General features: G+C 38.9%; 1 protein-coding gene across 1 annotated transcript in view; it reads left to right on the top strand.

Moving 5' to 3' along the window:
* EIF3H (eukaryotic translation initiation factor 3 subunit H) overlaps positions 1-20342 on the top strand; it is an 83286-nt gene that overhangs the window by 11724 nt on the left and 51220 nt on the right. Inside the window, exon 2 of the mRNA XM_032182081.1 lies at positions 8864-9020. Coding sequence (XP_032037972.1) covers positions 8864-9020 — 157 coding nt within the window. The remainder of the gene's footprint in view (positions 1-8863; positions 9021-20342) is intronic.

Here is a 20342-nt window from a genome sequence, read left to right as displayed (position 1 = left end):
GTGTGCGCTCTACAGGAGCGTGTTCATCAGCTCTCACCCTAAAAATGAGGGTTGTGTATTGAATTCATTAAAAATAATGAGTCTAAACTATGGTGGCAGTTTAGAAAAATTGCCTGAAATGCTAAATTTTCAGCTTTCAAAAGATTAGAGTGCTGTGAATCTTGTGACTTAGAAGTAATATGCTAAGTAGTGCTGGTGAAATGCTCCGTCCCGCTTGTAACTAGTAGGATTTGGGCCGTTTATCTTATTACAGCCCTCTCGCTGCCTCCTAACAGCGTGGTAATAACATCTAATGCCCTGCTGCTCGCATGATTGAAATCCTGGGGCTGTGTTAGAGAAATGTTTCTACAAGAAAGTTATTCTGCAGTGCCCGTGGCCCCGGTGGTTTCCATGGAAATAAGGATGGATCCACGTACTGTGAAATTTGTTAGGAAACTTTGCATTGCAGAGAAACGCCTTACACGAGCGTGTGAGCAGGGCGATGGAGAGCTTAAATACACGGATGTAATGGTGCATTTTTACTGATGTTGAGGCAATAATTAAAGTATACTAATGGCTTGTAGATAACCATTGGGATGGTTGTTAACCCGCACCATTGTGCAGTCAAAAAAGATAAATGAAAATGTGGTGGGACACAGAAATCAGGAAGAGACTGGTCTGTTAATTAAAAGATGCCTTGATTTACATTTGGTGTGTTTCTGCCTTTAATACTATTTTCTCTGCTGTCTAATGACAGTCTCATTTGGTGCGTTGCAGTTTGCCTTTAACTTCCTTCCCTTGCAGGAACAAGCAGCTCACTTGAACCTAAGTGAATGACTTAAACAGGTCTTTCGTGGTGCCTACAAGACATTAGCTGATTAACTCAAGTTCCTGAGAGAGCTGAAAAAAACCACAGCCTGTGACAAACAGACAAGCCTCTACCCAGTGATCTCCCCTTCTCGTGTTGCATTTGCACAGCAGCAGACTTTGTGTCTGTACTATTTCAGTTCTGCAAGCCAAATTCCACCTACCTGTTTGTCAGCAGCAATTTTTTTTCATTTTACGTTTTAGATATTTACCAGATTTACTTCTAGTTGCTAACTAATGTTTTGTTCCATGTTACATGCCTGGTTTTGAATAGAATCAGTTACTTTTATAATTTGGAGCAGCTTTTTTTGTAGGCTTTATAATCTTAAATTCCTTCAGTTTCTGAAGTGTCTGAGTAACTGGATGAGAAGCTAGCATGTGTGAGCAGCAGGTGGGTGTGCCTCCAGTAAATGGGTGTCAATTCACCTGGCAGTGCCTGCAGTGAGCCTGACTTGCTCTGTGTGAATGGCCACTGCCTTCAGGAGGCTGTACCTGCTGTAGAGGAAGACCTGGTTTTGTTGGGGTGGCTTTCCCCTCTTGCTTGCAGGGATATTCCAGAGCTCCTGTACTGCAGCAGTTTGGAATTAGTTCCTGCTAAAAGGAGAAATAAAACAACTGGAAGATGGGATGCTTATTAAGTGTTTTACTTGGGGCATTGCCTGGGGGTAGTTGAACCTTTTGGTCTTCAATGAACGTGTGTGCTGGTTTTACCCAGCTGGGCAGCTGAACTCCACCACAACTGCTGTCCCACTGCCCTTCCTTGGACAAAGAGGAGGAGAAGAAAGGATGCTGGAAAGAAAAAAAGAAGTCTCATGGGTTGAGATAAGAATTATTTAAAGGGAGAAGGGAGAGGGAGAAAACAAGCGAAGGCCACATGGAAGCACACAATATTTCTCTACTTCCCATCGAGCGATGTTCAGCCATGTACTGAAGTGCCTCAATACCTGTAGCAGTTTGGGAGGACAGGCATCTTCCTAACGAGAGCACCCACCTTGTATTGCTGAGTGTGACACCCCATGGTATGGAATATCCCCCGGCTGGTTTAGGCCGGCTGCCCTGTCGATGTCCCCTCCACACCTCTTGCCCAGCCCCTGCTGGCTTTGGGGGGGTTGGAGGGAGTCCTGATGTGGTGCCAGCAGCGCTCAGCAGCAGGCACAACCCTGGGGTGATCCCACTGCTGCTTGAGCTACATGCACAGAGCACAGCGCTGCATGGGCTGCTGCAGGCAAAGTTAACATCCCGGCCTGCTTTTTCTAGACTGAGCTACAGGGTAAATAGGATACAATTTCCCAACTATGCCTCAAGAAGTTCACGTAACCAGTTAATGCAGAGGAAGCAGTGATAATGGCCTTGAACTGCCACTGCCTTTGAGTCGTGCTTTGATTCAGCTGCTTACTGAGCAAGTGGCGAGGTGTATTCTTCTCACTTAATGTTGTGTATGGATGTATTCACCTCTTTTGTTCTGTTGAGGGAGAAATAAAATAAAAACAAACAAGCGAAAACAAACCCTGCAGCAAACAAACCCACAGGAAAGCGGTGTTAGAGGCTTTAAACACCATACGAGGCAGGAGATGATACAGAAAGTCATCTAGATTCCTCAGGTGCCCTATAATTCCACGGTGGCATGGCTCATAAACTAAGCAGAAGTGACTCGAAATAACTGATGTCAAATCAATAATCCATTAGGGTTTTGGTAGTTTTCTTCAGCCCAATGTATGGATTATTCTGAAGCTGCGCTCCTTTTTGAAGACCGCTGATGCCCGTCTGTAGTTAAATCTTCTGAGATCTTGAGGTTTATAAACCAAGCAGGTGATGTGGTACCAACTGATGTAATAATGCGTCCAGGGAATAAAGTTTTAGATACTCTTCGTATGTTTCTCAGTACCCAGAAGTATTCAAATAGTACAAGAACATTGAAGGTATTTTTTCAAAACCTACAGTTCAATATCCAGTATTTTTCCATTCAGTTTCCCATCAGATGATTTGGCACTGAGGACCTCTGTGAGGCAAAACCCAGGGAGTTCTGTGATTCATAATTTTAGTATGAAAACCCATGCGGTATCCCCTGCTGGAGGGCCACCTCTGATCAATTTGCATTGTTCGTAGCGGCTGAGTTCCAGCTCAGCTCCAGGGAACTTCCAGTCTCCCATCAAAAGGGAGATTTTGATACTTGCACCTGACTGCGATGGTTTGAAATGGCAAGCGTGGCTTTGCTCTGCCTCCTGTGGAATTCCTGGTTTTAAGCACCAAATTTCTGTCAAGCTCAGAAATGAGGCTTTAACGTCTGGTATTTATTAGCTGCTGAGTGACAGAAAATGCAAGCTTATGATTCCAGGAATTGCATTTTCAAAGGCTTTGTAAATGTTGGTATTAAGGCTTTAGTCAGTCAAGATAAGGGTAAAATGTGAGCTTTTTGAGGCCTTCGAACCAAAGGACAACTATTATGCTTCACTGTACAGAGCAGCGAGGGTTGGTCTCATTATATTTGAACTTCTTGCTGAACAGAAATTCAGAAATAATTTTGTTTTAAAGCTACCTTGGTTTTCAGGTCTACTAAGTCTTGTCCTTTTGGCCTTAGATTTATAGTACAGTCTATTCAGATAATTTTTATTTTTTTTTTACTTCTGAGTTAAAATTGCGGTCTAACTGTTGTAGGAGCTTTTTATTCCAACATTAAGATGGTGGGGTGGGTGGTTTCCAACCTTCCGTGTTGGAAATGCTGAAAAAATCTTCACCATAGAATAAGATTAAAAAAAAAAAATCAAATGGTCTAGAATATTCACATAAGTGAATTCAAGGTTTGATTATCAATACAAATAAACATATTTTTCAATGTTATTATGTGGAAAATTTAGTTCCACCTCACCTTCAGTTCACCTGATGGCAGTACTTTGTAGAAGCAGTCTCGTGAGGATTCATGTACACCAACTAAAAGGTCAGGACATCAACCTGTTGAGTCGTGCTTTTGACGTGGTTTGTCCACACCTTCTAGGAGAAGTTTGTGTGGACTGCACAGATTCAGAGTTTTTGGTATATGCAGGTGAAGATCTGTCACCTTACCCATCCAGGAGGGTAGTATGTGTATTCGAAAAACACACACACACACACACGTCTCTCTTTTTACTCTTAGCCATTGCAGTGGTATCCTTAATTTCTTCATAGTTTTTCTCCTGCTAGGAAAAGTTGTGAGACTTTTGTACTGTCTTATCAAGCAGTGCTACAGCCAGGAGACAATCAGCTCGAGGCAAGTTTCAGCTTGGTCACCTTCCAGAACTTGTATTTTGTAAGTGTAGGATAAGCACTCGCATAGCCTGGGGAAAAGCCTCATGGAGCTCTTCAGAAACGATAATGCTGCCTGTGTTTCAGTGTATCTTCCTGTACCCCCTGAACCCTCCAGGTTTTTGTTAAAGACAATGCTGTTCCATGCTTACCTGACGACTTTCAGAACTGCTTAATTAAACTTCATTTCTGAGTAGCTAATTGGTTTCAGCACAACACAGACTGTGGATTTGATTTTGGTGTGGTGTGTACAGAAAAAGCAGGCAGGGCCATGAAGCTAGGGGTATGTACAAATTGGTATGTCTCCATTTGGACATTATTTAACACATCAACTAACTCTTCCAGAGGTGTTATAAATTCATTTAACAGGTGTTAGGTAGGTGTCTAAATTTTAGCTTTGCAGCATCACAAACATCTTTGAGTTTAGGACAGTTGAAACTCAGCTGCGTGTGTTGTTAGTTTTGTTAGTTCAGACCTATCCATTTACAAAAATACGTCCATGTTTTTGCTCTGTAACTTTTTCCAGACTAGGAGTTTAAGTCAGATTGCCATTCCTGTTTTGTGCTGTTTAAACGTAAAGGTTTGTGGCTTGAGGTTTAAGAATTACCATGGGGAAGGCTGCAGGACCGTGACAGAATGCATTCAAAGTCACTCAGACACTATTAGCAGTAAAACCTTGCAAGACCTTTTTTTATTATTATTATTATTTTTTTTTTTACCAGGCTAAATACTGATTGCAGTTTCCCTAGTGTTAAATATTGAGGGGATGGACATGTTGTGGGACCATCTGTACTTGATGACCATCTCTGTTACGGTTGATTTGAAAACAGCTAAGTAATAAATGGTTATTCACACCCTCTTGCCATCCCTTTCCCAGACACTGGCAACTGGTGCTAGCGGTTGTGCTGATAAAGCTTTCTTGGGTGGGAAACACTGTTAAGCACTCAAAAAGGTTTAAATACTTGATTTAAGAATGTAAATCAGCTTGGTTCATCATGTGTGCAGAAGCTCTGTTTGATTTCATAGTCATTTAGGTTGGGAAAGACCTCCAAGATCACCAAGTCCAGCTGTTAACCTGGCACTGCCAAGTCTACCACTAAGCCATGTCCCTCAGCACCACATCCATGCATCTTTTGAAGACCTTCAGGGATGGTGACTCGACGACTTCCCTGGGCAGCCTGTTCCTGTTCCTCACAACCCTTTCCGTGAAGAGATTTTTCCTAATATCCAACCTAAACCTTCCCCTGGTGCAACTCGAGGCCATTTCCTATAGTCCTGTCTCTTGTTGTGTATTTCTAAGGCAAAGCACAGCAAAGGTATTGGAAATCTGAAAGTTTCCACATTGAATTCATGTATGGACCTTCAGCACTTTGATTTGGTGTTTTCCCTTTTTGGAGAAATACAAAGATGGGTATGTTAGAAGATTTTTCACCACAATTGAAGGTTCCCAGGATCCCCACTGGGGTTTAAGATGTTTTGGTTGACGGTTCGTGGTATAGTACTTTCTGTATGAAGATACAAGCTTCTGAAATTAACAGCTGCGCTATCGGATTATATCCACGGTTAAAATTTGGCATCATACAGCTAAAATATACGTCTAAGCGTTTTAATAGTTTCAGAGTGTTTTTTTTTTTTTGTGTTGTATGACTTCATTTTTAATGGTTGAGCAGTGCTTTGAAGATTAGAAGCGCTGCTGAATTGCAAGCATGTTTTTTTGGTTAATTACGGATTAATGACTGTTAAAATCTGTCAAGTTGGCTGCTCCAAGTGATTGAGTTGCTTTGGTATTTTTGAAGACTAACTTCATAAGGCAGGGAGGACTTTTGAGTATTATTTAGTAGTTATTTGTATAACCTCCTCTAAAGAGCTGTTGTATGCCTAAATATTTCTTACACACTAACTGTATTTGCGAAGTTGCACACGTGATTGTTACATGACTTGTATGTTCAGAGGTATCAGCTGATTTTTTTTTAAGTATATATTTTCATAGTAAGTCAAATTAAATTGACAAGTTTTTTACTCAAGTATGTAGCCGTTCCTGGCTGGCCCTGCACGTGCTGTCGCTGCGATGCAATGACAGGGATGTGGCTTGGTTGCTCTTCGTTTCATGTGGCTGTGGCAAAGCAGTGGTGGGTCTAAGGGTATTTAAAACAGATTGTACAAAGAGGCAGCACATCTTATTGGATGAATATGTAGATGGGAATTAAAGTATTTGGAAAGTGAATCAGCATTGGATGAGAGATTGGTGATACTGGTGTTCATTTAGGTTTCTTTGGGATATTTTTATTTGGAAGAACTGATTTGTAGTTCAGTGTGTTGTATTAGTGCGATTCTTTTCAGACCAATCAAACCGTTCTGTTCCTGTTCTGATGCTTTATAAGCATAGCATCTTTCTGGGAAACACCTAGGTATGAGTTAGCATTCTTTGAGGTTTACTCAGTTTGAAGCATTTGTTTATGCAGTTAGATCGTGGCATTGCTGCTTGTACCGCGATCAGCTCTGGATTAGCAAACTCTGCATTTGGAGGGCTGCTCTTAGGACTGAAACATTTTGGTGCCTGTTTCCACATCGGTCATATGGTAGTGTTTTAATGGCAGGTTTTTCAATCCAAGTTTAAGAGCATGCTCTACTAAAGGCTTGTGTGTTATGTGCTAACTGAAACTCTCCAGAACAAAGAACAGAATGAAAACAAGGATGATGTGTCATCGGGTGCATTTCTCAGACTTCACGATCATTTATCGTTTCATAAATGATTTCAGTAGCTAATGTATTTTCCAGGGCAGTCATAAACCGTAACTTCTGCAGCTTGTTAACGGGTGTGAAATCCAGAGAAGTGAGCTCATGAGCTACTTTTCTGCTACCTTTCTTAGAGACTCCTTTAGAAAACAACCCTGTAAGTGAGCCTAATTTGGGGTCTGTATCTGCCTGGATGAGCCTAAATTGGGGTCTGTATCTCTTCTGCGGTCTTCAGGTTGAAGATGGAAAACTGCTGACTTAGGTAACAGCTTTATCGCGTATGGGAGGACTTGGTTAGCATTTGAATGCCTGGTTTTATCTTCCTGAAAAATCATTGATACTCTGTGACAGCCCATGCGCTTTTAATTTGCTGCCGCTTTCTGTGAGCAATTATTATCAGAAATGCTGTGATAAAATTGACATCATATAATGCTTCTGGAGCAGAATCAGTGAGAAAACAGGAATTATAGTAATGGGGCCAGTCAATGTGCATAGAGAACTCGAGAATGAATGAAGAGGGTATCAGTGGAAAACATGAGGCTTATAGGGTTATAAACATACTGAAAATAGCTATTTAGCAAATTGAGAGCATGCTATGTTGTAATTAATTAATAGGCTAGTTATGGATTATATTCTTCTATGGATTCCTTGGCTGTGGAAGATGGAGCTTGTGGCAAATATATGGTAAACCTTAGCTAATCTATGCTAAACACAAGTTGAATATTTTTTTATGTCTTCTCAGTGATAGAAGACATTTGGTAAGTTGAGATGATTTAGCTCTTGTTTGTTGCTCTTTTTTTCAGAATTAATTTCCATTTCACTTCCAATTTTGCCCCAAGAAAGAAATCTATTTGTAAAGGTTTTTTTCTAATCACTTTTGATCTCCCATTTAACCTATACCATGGCTCTGGTTCATTAAGGGTGTTTTTAAAATTGTGACGTAATTATGCTAGCTAACTTGGGAAGAAGCTAGAGAAAAATATACAGGGACAAATACATGTTTCTGATAAGTAAATATGAGCTCTCCCCCATCAGTAAATACCACTGTTTGCACCAAATCTGTTCTCAAATTGATTGAGCTGAAATCCATTATACCAGGGCATTTACCAGTGTACGTTAGAGCAGTAGCGTAACAACAATGTGGTCATCAGACACTTTCTGGTGCATTTTGCTTGGATGGATTAGGATATGGTGAAATAAAATCCACTTGTGCTGGGCCAAATACAATTTTTTTTTTTCAAGTATGCGTTTTGTGGTTAGTGTATCTTATCTTGTTCTAGTTCTTGTTAAACAAAATTTTACTTGTGTAAAGCATTTCTAGCAAATGACTCTTTTGGAGTGATGATTGTCCGTACTGTTCCAGTTCCCAGTATCATCTCCTGGGAATCATTCATCATAGAGTTCAAATTTAGGGAAGGAAGTGAGAAATGCATTATTAAAAATATAAGTAATTTGTGCTCCTATTTTCTTTTATCATTCATTATTAAATATCCTATAAAATGCACAGTTTACCAAATACAAATTACTTGAGCATCTGAAGTAAAATTGCAAGAAGATATAATTTGAAAACATGCATTTTCTGCCTTGTAAAAATTTCCTACCAGTTTCTGCATAACTATTTTCAAGGTGTTTTGATGGTGTTTCTTGTGCAACGTTTCCCTCAGGAGGGAGCTTATTGCCCCTGCAAGCAGCTTTTAACGGATACAGCAAGAAAGTAAAGTTCAGCCCCCCAAAAAATCAATATTTCATTTTAGAAGGTGTTTCAGAAAATTGGTTTAGAACTGCATTTTGACTGTTCATTTAATGGTCTTTTAAATTCCCCTGTAATTTTAGAATGGCTGTTCTTTAACCTGTATTGAAGTTGCTGCTATTTTAGCCAGTAGCTTACTTGGTGTGCAGCTCCAATTTACGCAACACTTAAGACTTTCTATTTGGAATTTAAAAATTGTTGGAGGAAAAAAATGGTTACCTATTATGATTTTCCTTGTCTTTGTGTTTTTAGGTTGTGTTAAAGATCATTAAACATTACCAAGAAGAAGGACAGGGGAACGAAGTGGTCCAGGGAGTGCTGCTGGGTCTTGTGGTGGATGACAGACTTGAAATCACCAATTGCTTCCCTTTTCCTCAGCATACAGAAGATGATGCAGACTTTGATGAAGGTAATGGTTACAGTTCTGCAAAACTTGAGGTAAAAAAAATCACGTGTGCAAAATAAGGATTGTTTTTTCTCAGCAACTAGAAGCTTGTATATGATCAGTGTTTTTGTCTGACTTGAGGTATAAATTTCAAATCCCATCCTACGTGTCCAGCTGCAGTATAAAGAAATTGATAGTGCTACCGTATTATATATACACACACAAATTTTAGGGTAAGACTGTCACACAGGAAATTACATTAGTTTCTAGCACAGAATTTGTACAGACTTCACATATTTCTATGGAAATACCTGTGTGCTTGTGTGTGTATGCACACAAACATGCACCTATGAATGTAGAATTCCTGCCTGTGGATTTATTTGTATGTATTAAGTACTCACTGAAAGCCTGGAGGGCAGGGTTTGGTAAGCTTAAGAAGCACTGTTTAAAATGTGTGATTTTTTTTTGCTTTTCCAAGTGACCCAGAAGTAGCATCAGTTGTTTATATCTGGCTCAGCGTTTCCCTGCTGGCCCAGCAATATTTCCTTATTGTCAAAGTCAGTCAGTATAGTCGACTTGACAGAGAATGATATAAAATTTATAAAGTAAATTTCAGAGGCTTCCAATTCTAATCTTTGTGTGTGCTTATCTAATGATACTACGTAGAAATGCTTCTTTGTTAGAGCTTAGACAGTTTGACTTCAAGAGTAACTAAAGAGGCAATATAATCAAAAGTAGTTGTGGTTGGAAGCTTGATTCTATCTAATTTTGGTAATTCAGTTTGAGCAAGATTACTTAATTTTTAAGTATAAACTGCTTTTTCTTGCTTGTAATAAGATTAGGTATTATTAAATTAATATCTTATTTCAAAAGAATCTTAGACTCTACCTTTTAAAACAGATTGTTTTAAAACTTACAGCTTGGTAGGGTTTGTTAGTTGTTTATTGCTTTTGTTGTGAGATTGTACAATTCACAACTTCAAGAATAACAAAACAAGGGAATATTAATTGTTCTAGAGTAATATGGTGTGAGAATCAGAATTACATTTTATGAAAGCCTAAAAGATTGTTTCTCTCTTCTCTAAGCCTTTGAAGAGCTATAGTAAGCTAAATTTTTAATTGCAGACTGCTTCAGTTTTTCTTCCTGAAGAAAAAAAAAGGCAGAATTGTTTCTGTGTAGCTGATAGATGAGCAAGGAGTGAAATAATTAGTTTCTGAGATGGATTAATCTCACCACAAGATGATTGCCATACAGAAACTGTATGCCTGTGATCTTGCATGCAAGGTTCAGCTATTCCTGCTTGGAAAAAAAAAAAGTGACTCATTACCAGTCTTTCTCTTCTTGACAAGTAGGACTTGATGATCTTGGAGGTCTTTTCCAACCTAAGTGATTCTATGATCATGTAAGTAAGCAATGATCCTGGAATAAAGTGAAGTGCAAAAGCCAGTGCTTGTGGAGCTTCCCTCACCAGGATGCCTTAGTTTGGCAGACTTCTGTTCCCGTTTTACAGGCACAGGGAAGAAAAGCAGACTGGAGCCAGCATAGGAAATGCAGCTATCACAGTAATGCTGATACATGGGTCTGATATCAGTAGGGAATTTGCAGCCACAAATGGGGCTTGCCTGTGTTGAGCCCTGTTAGGGTACAGAGAAGTTCTTTGCCTTCTTGGTAAAATACTTAAACAGACCTAACCATTCACACATCACTCTTGTTCAGTCTGCATTCCCTTTACTTATGGCCTCTTCAGCACTTTGGCCCATGTAGTAGAGGCTGGGGAAGATGAAAACCAAAAGAAAATGGCTCTTGAGGTAACCAGTTGAGCATTTGGTTCCTTTTTAGCCTCAATATAGAGTTGTCTTCTGTCTTGCCAATGTGGAAAAACAGCGATGTTTTGTAAATATGCCTTGTTTGTTTTCCCTGAAGCTATGTTTTCTTATTCAAGCATTCTGCCAGATCAAAAGAGTTTTTTTAGGTGCAAATTTCCTAGCAGGAAAATCTCTTATCTGCCAGAACCTTGAAATTCAGGATGTTCAAACCCAAGCCAAACAAGCAACTCCCTCCCCTCAAGACTTGTAAGTTAAATCAGTGCCACGACAGGCTTTGTGTCTGCACAAATTTAGGGCCAGAGATACCAAGGGAAAGAAGAAAAACTCTTGCACTTACGTGCCCCGTCACCCAGGAAGGTGCTCAACTTCTTATTCTCTTTAGTCTGAATATTGTCCTTCCTTCTTGTGTAGTGTATCTTTTGAATTTTCTCTTTTCCTTTATCTAAGATATTGGAATAGAAACAATCCTGTTGAGTCTATGTTTCTGGGCCTGAGAAACACATTTCTTGGCAGTCTTCAGCCGTACTTGATCTTGTATTAATCCGGGGACTGTAGCATAGGTTGAAGGGACATTTTACCCCAGCTGACCTCCTGCAGGAAGAGCATTGAGGGTGCAGGTATATGTTGGCAAACTCCTAATCTGCTACGGTGAGAACTGAGTTAATGCACTAAAGTTTTTCTTCTGTATCATTCTGCAGGAGCTGTAGGAATGTGTCACCTGAAAAATACTCGTTTACCTTTTGGTCTTGAGGTGATCATTGTTAGGAGTATGAACCTTGCACACGAGAGGGTGATACTTGAGCAAACAAATTGTTGAGTATTTGGCAAGAGACATTAAAGCTAATGATTTGTTTTTTAAACTGAGGAAACCTAATATGAAGCACATTTATGAGGGTGCTAAGAAAATGCCCTTAACTTAAACTTGAAATAGGTACTTAAATATATAATATTTAAGAATCAGTTGGAAGAAGATAGCTGTTACTAACAACAGTTAGTAATCTACATGTATTTCTTCAAATATGCTTTTCAAAAATGGTGCCATTTTGTCTTTTATGGCTAATACCTGAGCTGTTACTAAGTTTTGGCTATTAGCCTCAACAAAATTCCTTTAAAAATGAAATTTTGGATTAAAAAACAAAAACAAAAACAAACAAAACCAACAAAACCACTTTTTCTTTTTGTGTAAGATTTTGCAGAGCAGCTTGGACTGATTCTGGAAACTGCAGAAAGCAGGAGAGGTTTTTTTTTTCTTTTTCTTTTTTTTTTTTTTAGGATTCATTTCTTATTATAAATTTGGAAGGGTGTCTAACACTTATGAATCCACAGGTATTTCTCATTGTAGGAAGTTTCTCTTGTAGTGTCATCTTCCTGAGATTGTTTTTTATGAAGTATAATATTTTTTGCTAGATTTTTCTGTCAGGGAAGTCTTAAACACATACAATGGCCTGCTGTAGCATAGTATTTTCTGGGGAGAATTTCAGCCCAACAACCTGTGTTAGAAAGCTGTACGTGAAGTTCAGTTGATGTGTGAGCTAATGGAGGAAAATTGCAGAACTGTTCTATGTTGTTGAGTCTTCAGCAAAATATGCTTCAGCACAAAGTTTTTCATATTTTGGGGCTGTAGTCTAGACTCTTGTTCCGCCATTTACTTTCAAATAGCTTTTTCCTGATTCCTAATGTGCTTAAATGCTCACAGGTATTGAAATGATTCCTCAAAGCAGAGATCCCTTAAGCTTGAAAAGATGCTATGTTTGTGTGATTTCCCCCTCCCTGATTAAACTGTTTAGAGAACATCAGATTTCTGCTCTAATTTTTGGTGAAAGCACTTCAGTGAAATGATGCAGTACCCAAGCATGTCTTTGTGATTCTTTAGTTTCCTGAGAACTCCTTTCACTTTAGGGCACTTGAAAGCTTTTGTCTGAGTGAAGTTTGCTGTTCTTTCAGTTAAGGTTTACAGAAAAGGTGTAATGCATGAGAGATTTATTTCTTAGGAAGAAAATACATACTATTCTGGACTACAAATTGTGTCTTTATGGGGCATGTTACGTTCAGTCAATGTTATTAACTCTTGCTTTTCATGCAAGGAGTATAAATTTTCTTCAAACAGGAAGAAAAGCTACTCAATGAATAGCATTGGACAGGAAAATGATGTAGTATACAACTTTTAATTCACTCTAAATTTTGAGACATTATTTTGATAAGGTAGTTTGAAACAGATTTTTTTTTTCAACCTGATACATTTTAGTACCTTAATTTATCTTAGCTTTTAAAGTGCTATAGTAATTGTGCCAATAGCAACTTTGAGACAATTGTATAATTATAAATGAAAAGTTCTCGAAGGTTGTAAATTTTTCTCATTTTATAACTGTACAATATTTTCATCAGAATCCTATTGAAATGCCATAGATGGAAAGGTGATGCCTTCTCCACTCACATGATTACATCCTTACCTGAGAAGGCTAATTTTGTTTGTCAGTTTTCAGAGTAGAAGTATGTAAAGATTCTAGTACTTGTATTTATCTAGTCTGTGCTGTAGGTTGTATTTACTTGCATCATCACTCTGTAACAACTAAAGATAATACAGTGAGTGTTTTGTGAAAATGTTGCACTATTTCCTTTTTATCGCTTTTATTTAGCCTCGAGTGAATGCAGTTACATATAGAGAAATGTGTGTCCCCCATACTGAGTTTTTTTCAGAGTTTTTAATCAGACAATGGTATCAGCAGTTCATAGTACTGAGCCTTATCTCCAGTGTTGCCAACACAGTGACCTGCAATAACATGATCCTTGTGAAAGTAGAGGACTTTACATAGCTAAAAGAAACATGGCTTTAAAAGAGGTAATTTAAGATAAAAAGATGGACTGAATGGGTGCTTCTGAACTGTTGCCTACTGTAGTGAGGCTGACCTAAGTGTTCTCTGTATTAAGTTCCTTCCTGTCTTGTTGGAGGACTTGATGCTGCATTTCTTGAAGTTAAGCCTGTGGTTTGACACCGTAGGGACTTCAAGATGAAAGCTGTGAGAGTCCTTACACTTCCCAGAGTACTGTCACAGCGTGCAGATGTGGTGGTGCTCAGTGGACTGGCCCAGGTTTTTAAAAACTGTCTTAACAAAAAAGCTACCATCTTCTGAGGCTGTATTTTTTACTCAGTTAATAGTGTAGCTCCACAAACAGCCTTGTGTGTACAATTGGAGAGGTGGTATGAACCCCTAAGCTGCTTGAAGCCTCTGTATTGTCAAGCCAGAATCTTCCCAAACAGTACATATATAACTATAGGGACCTGATGGATGATGTGAAGGAGGATTTCTTTTGTTACTAATGCTGTAAAAATCCTAATGTCATTAGATCATAGCCAAGACACAAGACTTTTTGTCTCGTGTCTGTCCTTGTTGGCAGGACCAAATGTGAACGCACCGTGGCTGTTCTGAATAGGCAGGTATAATTTAGATAAAATTTCTGCATGTAGGTATAACAGTTGGCCAAAATAGAAAGGATCATTCATATTTTTCCCCTTCTTATAAGAAAAGAGAACGATTATAAAAAACAAATCCATGACTAAATATATGAAATTTAAATGTTATTTTACTAAGGTCAGGACAGATGAACCCAAAGCTCCTGAATGAAAATCACAACCTTTGTTCTGGCTCTATTTGTTTGTTTACCTCGATTCTTCAACCATGTTTTTCTGTAAGTACCAATAGTATTTTGTGAAGAAAGCTACACCACAGAAATACTGAATTTTCAGTTGAAGTGCTGGCAAAAGCACATCAGGTTTGCGCATGCATTTATGAACGTTCAGTTTGTGCTCTATGTAAAAAGAATATTGAACCGCAAGTTAGAATTTTTTTTTCTTTATTATTTGGATGTACAGAGCCATGAAGCGGTTTGTGGGCTTGGTGTGGGGCTCGGTGAGGAGCTGAGGCGATTTTGGCCGCTGGGCGGGCGAGGGGCCGGTGAGGTTGCGCGCTGCTGGCCTGAGGGGAGCCGCCGCCAGGGGGCGCTGCGAGCCCGCCTCGTGTCGGGGCCGCGGCCGGGCGGCCGCCCCTGCCCGTCCCTGCACTTCTCCTCCCTTCCCCTCCTTTCTCTCCCTTTCCTTTCCCCTCCTTTTTCTTTTTTTCCCTTCCCCTCCTTTCCCTTTCCCGTGCGGAGGTGCCCGCTGAGGAGAGCGGGGGCCCCGGGGGGCTTCCCTGCTGCTGGGGCTGCGTCCCCTGAGACGGGGCCGTTCTGGGGCTTGCTCCCCGAAACGCTGTGTTTGTCGCCCTTCTGGGGCTGAAAATTGATTTTTAGTGCTTCAGCAGCACATAAATCCTTCTGTTCAACATCTAACGTTGTATCAAAACACAGAAATCATTTCGCTCTTTAAAGCGACAGATGTTAAAATTATATTTTCAGTCCGCTCCCATTAAGACTTCCCTGCAAAAGGAGGCAGTGCAATTTTGCCTGTAAGCACAGACGTGCCGTGCTATCCTTTATCTGATCTTACACAAACTGCGTGACACTTTTCCTTGAGTGAGTTTAAACACGCAAACCTTACGGCTGCCGACGTCCTGACAGCTTCAGTCTGTTTGATTTCTGCAAGCCACATACGCGGTGGATATTATTACTGCCCCTAAAAAAAAAAACCTTTAGCTGCTTCTAGTTACGCTGAAATTTACTGAAAAGTAAGCTTTCGAATGCTCATTTGGTAGTCTGAAAAAGGAGGTTAGAGAAGCATCTCTTTTAAGTGAGTAATTTGTTAGGAGCTTGCTGCAGGCAGCTGTCTTTTAGCAGCACTAAAATGAGCTGGAAGATTTGTATCCACCTAAATTTTGCGTTCAAGTATTTCTCGAGGTGCAAGTTTTGAACTTAAAGTCAAAAGATTTTTCTTCGTGCTTTGTGTGCTCTAAACTGTGTTCTTTATTTATAATCACGATATACAATTGTTTGGTTTGCTAGATGGATATTTCATATAGCTTCAACACTTGCAGAAATGCAGCAATTTTGATGTAGTCAGCAATATGAAAGCCCAATTTCTCTTTCTTATTCTCTTCAATTTAGGTAAAATACTGCAAATGACAGATTCTGAATTTGATTTTTCTTGCTAATGCAATAGGCTAAACTCTAACTAAAGAAATCAAATTGTACAGAAGAGGATAAGCAAATAAAAATATTAAAAATCTACATATATTTTTTTTAATTTCAGGTATTGGTTTAGTTTATGAATTTCATGTTAGTCATTTGAAAATATTCAGCCTTATGCTCTGTGTTTGTTAGGGGAGAAAAAATGTACAGGTTATTTTCCCTGACTACTCAGAAGGTATTTTCAACTCATTTTTGATGAGTACAGAGTCTGAAGGTTATTTTGATTTCTACAAATTCATTTAATGTATTATTTGTTCAGTTTTGGGTATATGCAAACTTAATATGAAAGCATCATATATTCTTCCATGCTTCAGATCACCCAGATACAAATGACCTCATGTTTATATTTTATCATTAATTTGTTGAAATATTGTGGTAAAGAATATCTGCTGTGTTAGTTCCTACTGTAAGCAGAGTCCCGGCTAATTCTTGTAGCTGCTTTACTACAGATCCATTTATGAAACAATATTACTCTGAACATATGGCAAGGGTGAAACTTGCTTTTTTTTCTTACCAAACATTTTAATTTTGCTGTACCATGAAAAAAGTCTGGATATAGCCATTTGTTTTTTAGGAGATTTTTTTCAGGCAGTTGCTAGAACATATAGAAATCCTGGTAGACAGGCTTGTAGTCATCTATCAGAGGTAGGCGCCTTCCTGGGTGCCGAAAAGTTAAGAAAGCAGCAGTTTTAGGCTGTGTGTTTGGTGGAAACAGAGCTTCATCTAGAAGGAAACCCAGACCCTGTGAAGACAGCGGTGTCCATTGTTGTAAAACTTTCTGCTTCATCTTTGATTATGAATCTTTGGTCTTAGACAAGGTGCTTCAGGAGTGGAAATTTCCATTCATTTAGACTGCCTGGATTGCTCTATCTCTACTTTGTGCATGGTTTGTTTTGGTCTTCAGCAGGTCCTTTCTTAAGAGACTGATTTTTCATGGTCCATGTGTTGCCATGCGCCTTTGGCTAGTTATTTTGACTCTCAGCTCATTTGTTCTTTTGGTAACACTTCTCCCAGTGCGTCTGGACCAAAAGGAAGAGAATGATCTTTTAACACCTTCTTGCCTCTTTCCATTCCCCCCTCCCCTTTCCTTTTCTGCTAATGCAAGTATTTAGCCATTTCCTTCCCCAAAGAATGCTGTAATAAACTTGCGGGAGCTGAAGAAAAGCACAGCAAACGGCACAAACCCCATGTGCCAGGATCTTATTCCAAGAGTCAAAATAAAGGGAATGCAGGTAGTTCTTTTGAGCAACCATTCAAAGCAAAAAATCTTGGGTAAAAAAAAAAAAAAAAAAAAAAGAAAATGGGTTGAAATAATTATTAGTAGTAAATATAAAACAAAAGATATTTTTTTTAGGTATCTTCCATATCAGATGTATTCTGTTTTGTGGCCAAGCACAAGTGCTGATGTTCTGAAGTTACTACCTAAAATAGATGCTTTTTCCTGAAAACAAGAGCGTTGTTGGGGACATAATTTGCATAATTCAAAAAAAAATGGAAAAACGCATTGAACAGTGGATTTCTTGCAGAAATTGCATGTAACTTTTGCATGAAACTTTTTTTTTTTTGAGCTGACAGTTGTGTCTTGCAACAGCTTAAACTGGCAGCGGTCCCTGCAGGCAGGTAGGAGTGCACGCAGCGATGCTTCCCTCTCCTGCTCTCAGGCTGGTGTGTGATGGTGGGTGGCTGTGCTTTGAACCCCACCGGTGCTGAGTGGTTGCTGAACGGTGAGGCTAGGAACAGCACTCGGGGCGAACAGAAACAACGTGAATCCCTGCAGTTTTGGGGGCTGTCAGAATGGTAGCTTTTTATATGAACTTCATTATTCTATAACATTTTTTTCCCTGAGGAATACACTTTTTATCTTGCATTGCAACAGAGTCACCGTAATCTTTTTTTAAAGATCAGCAAGGATGTTTTAGTGAGCAGGAAATGGCATCAGTTCTTGTTTCTCGCTTAATAATGTTTTATGGATTTTCCACGACTGCATAATCTAGAAAAATTAAGTAGTGTTATTCTTTTCTGGAAAAAAATCATAAGTTGTCAAAGTATAAACTCCATTAAATCCACATTATGCCATTTCTGTGTATAGTGTTTGTATTTCTTAATAGACTAAGATGTGTTACTGGCCCAAGGTTCAGTACCAAATCTTGAATTGAATCCTTGAGCAATAGACTTGGTTGAAATCTGTCTTCCTAACGGGAAACCTGCTGACATGCTGGATTTGAAGGGATAAGAAATCGATTCAAAGATTACTGAACTTAAATGATTTTCTGGAGAAATATCAGCCTTTGATAGAAAGGAGAAAAATCCTCAGAGCATAGATCTATATTTTATCATTATTTGTGATTAATTCTATTAAACCCAGTGGTGCAATCAAAAATATGTGGAGGAAATGGGAAGAGCTCAAACAGAGCAAATCTTACTTTGTGCTGTAGTCTGATGAGTCAATGTGCAGAATCTTTATAATGACAAAATTAGGGAAGTAAAAATTTATTTAAAAACTGTACTAAGAATGACCTGGGGGTGCGTAGCTGCAGATGTAATAGTTAATGGTAAATGTATATAACTTCTCATCAGCTGTGCGTACAAAATTACCCTTATTGGAGATAAGGTTGTTCCTGCCCATCAAACCTAAAGACATTTGCTTTGTTTTGGTTTGTGGTGTGTTGGTTGAGAAGTTTCTATAGTACGCAGCTTGTCTTTTGTTTCGCTGTTTGCTGAATACGCAGTTTGATTTCTTTTATTGGATTACATGCCTGAGTTCAGCATAAATTCATGCAGTAGAAAAATCCACATTAAAATAGATTGTTTACTCTTCAGTAAAATGCTCGTGCATTTTTGTAGGTCTAGTATGATATCCTCAGTGCAGATATTTATAGCTGACATGCAGCATTGTGGAGCTTTATTCAATAATAGAAATGGAAACATTTCTTAAAACTTTTTTTAGGGGAAAAAAAGGCATGTTCTTTGTGCGATATATTTAGGTCATAAGGGACATCTGCTAAGGATAATTTTTTTAACACTTGCTAACAATCCTAATATAATATGGCCTATTCATCAGTCATATTGTTCCTGACTTGGCTGGTGTGGATTTTAGTGATTCCCGATGTGCATTCAGACTCTCTTAATTGCTAGTTTCTCGCTGTTCTATCTTATTGTTTTGGAGGACAATGCATAAACGGGCGCAGAATAATCAAAATGGTTTCCCTGGCCATATTAGGCACCTAACAGAGAGATACTTACTGTGTGTGTGTGTTTGCAAGTGGAAGTCTTACTGAAACAAAAAGTAAATCTTAATGTGGAAATAAAGATTTGAATGTGCTCTTCATTCAGTGTGTGTGTTTATAAGTAAATAACTCCGGATACATCTTGGAGCTTTTATAGCTTGCATTTATGCAGGAGAGAAATTAGAGGGGTAAGGTAGGGAGACAGAACAGACACTGAACTTCGGGAATTTAGGGTTCTTGATAACCTGTTACATTGTGCCAATTCGGTGCCTTTGATTTAGAAGGGAAAGCTGATTCGGAGATCTTTGTGCTGTAACTGAGATCTAATCTTACATTTGCATGAAGCCAGAATTGCATTCGGCTGCAAGGCATTTGACTCCTCAAGAGGTGCGGGTAATATTCCTCCAGCTTGCACGCACAAGACAAATAGCGAAATGGGCAACGCGAGGCTGAGTTGTTGAGGGGGAGAGATTATGGCAGACTTCTGTGTTTTAGGTTTTAACATCAGTGAAAGAGGAAAAAGGACCAGCTGAAAGACTGGCAAAATTCCTGAGAAGTACTTGCAATTTGACTTCCCCATGTAAATGGAAATACATCTTCCCACCATCTTTTTTTTTTCTTTGTGCAAAAATCTTGATTTTTAGTGGTTCATATTGCTCTGTACTGTGGACTCACTTACTAATAAATTATTACCCTAAAGCATCAGGTATTCTTTCTAATTATGGAGTGTTTTATCTTAATCCAGTTTCTGTAACTCTCAACTGTTTTTGATAGTGAAGGAACAAAAGTAGAAATCAGGGCTTTTATAGCAAGCTGGGGGAAGCTTTCTTTATAGCTTGCTTCAGGTGTTGAATCTCTTTTTAAGTCTTATCCCTCTGATTTTGGGAGGAAACAAAAGGACTTCATTTGCTAGATTTGTCACACATCTTTAATCAGTTGGCTTAGCCAAGCACAACAGGTCATCTTTTAAAATCCCACATAGCTGCAAAACATGAAAGTACTTTTTTTAATAGTTCCTTACGTGATTTTTAGTTCTGCTTTAACAAGACATGTTTAATAAAATGGGTTTGGGCTATTAAAGTAGTAACAGTGATTGGAAATAAATCAGCTTGTGAATGTTCAGCCACTTGCTGAGTATACTTGAAAGACCATGGTGTAGGCAAATGTTGATT

This window comes from Aythya fuligula, chromosome 2, assembly GCF_009819795.1.
Source record: "Aythya fuligula isolate bAytFul2 chromosome 2, bAytFul2.pri, whole genome shotgun sequence".
In the NCBI taxonomy this organism is placed as follows: Eukaryota; Metazoa; Chordata; class Aves; order Anseriformes; family Anatidae; genus Aythya; species Aythya fuligula.
Note: the sequence above shows the minus strand (reverse complement) of the source record. Positions and strands in the feature narration are given on the sequence as shown.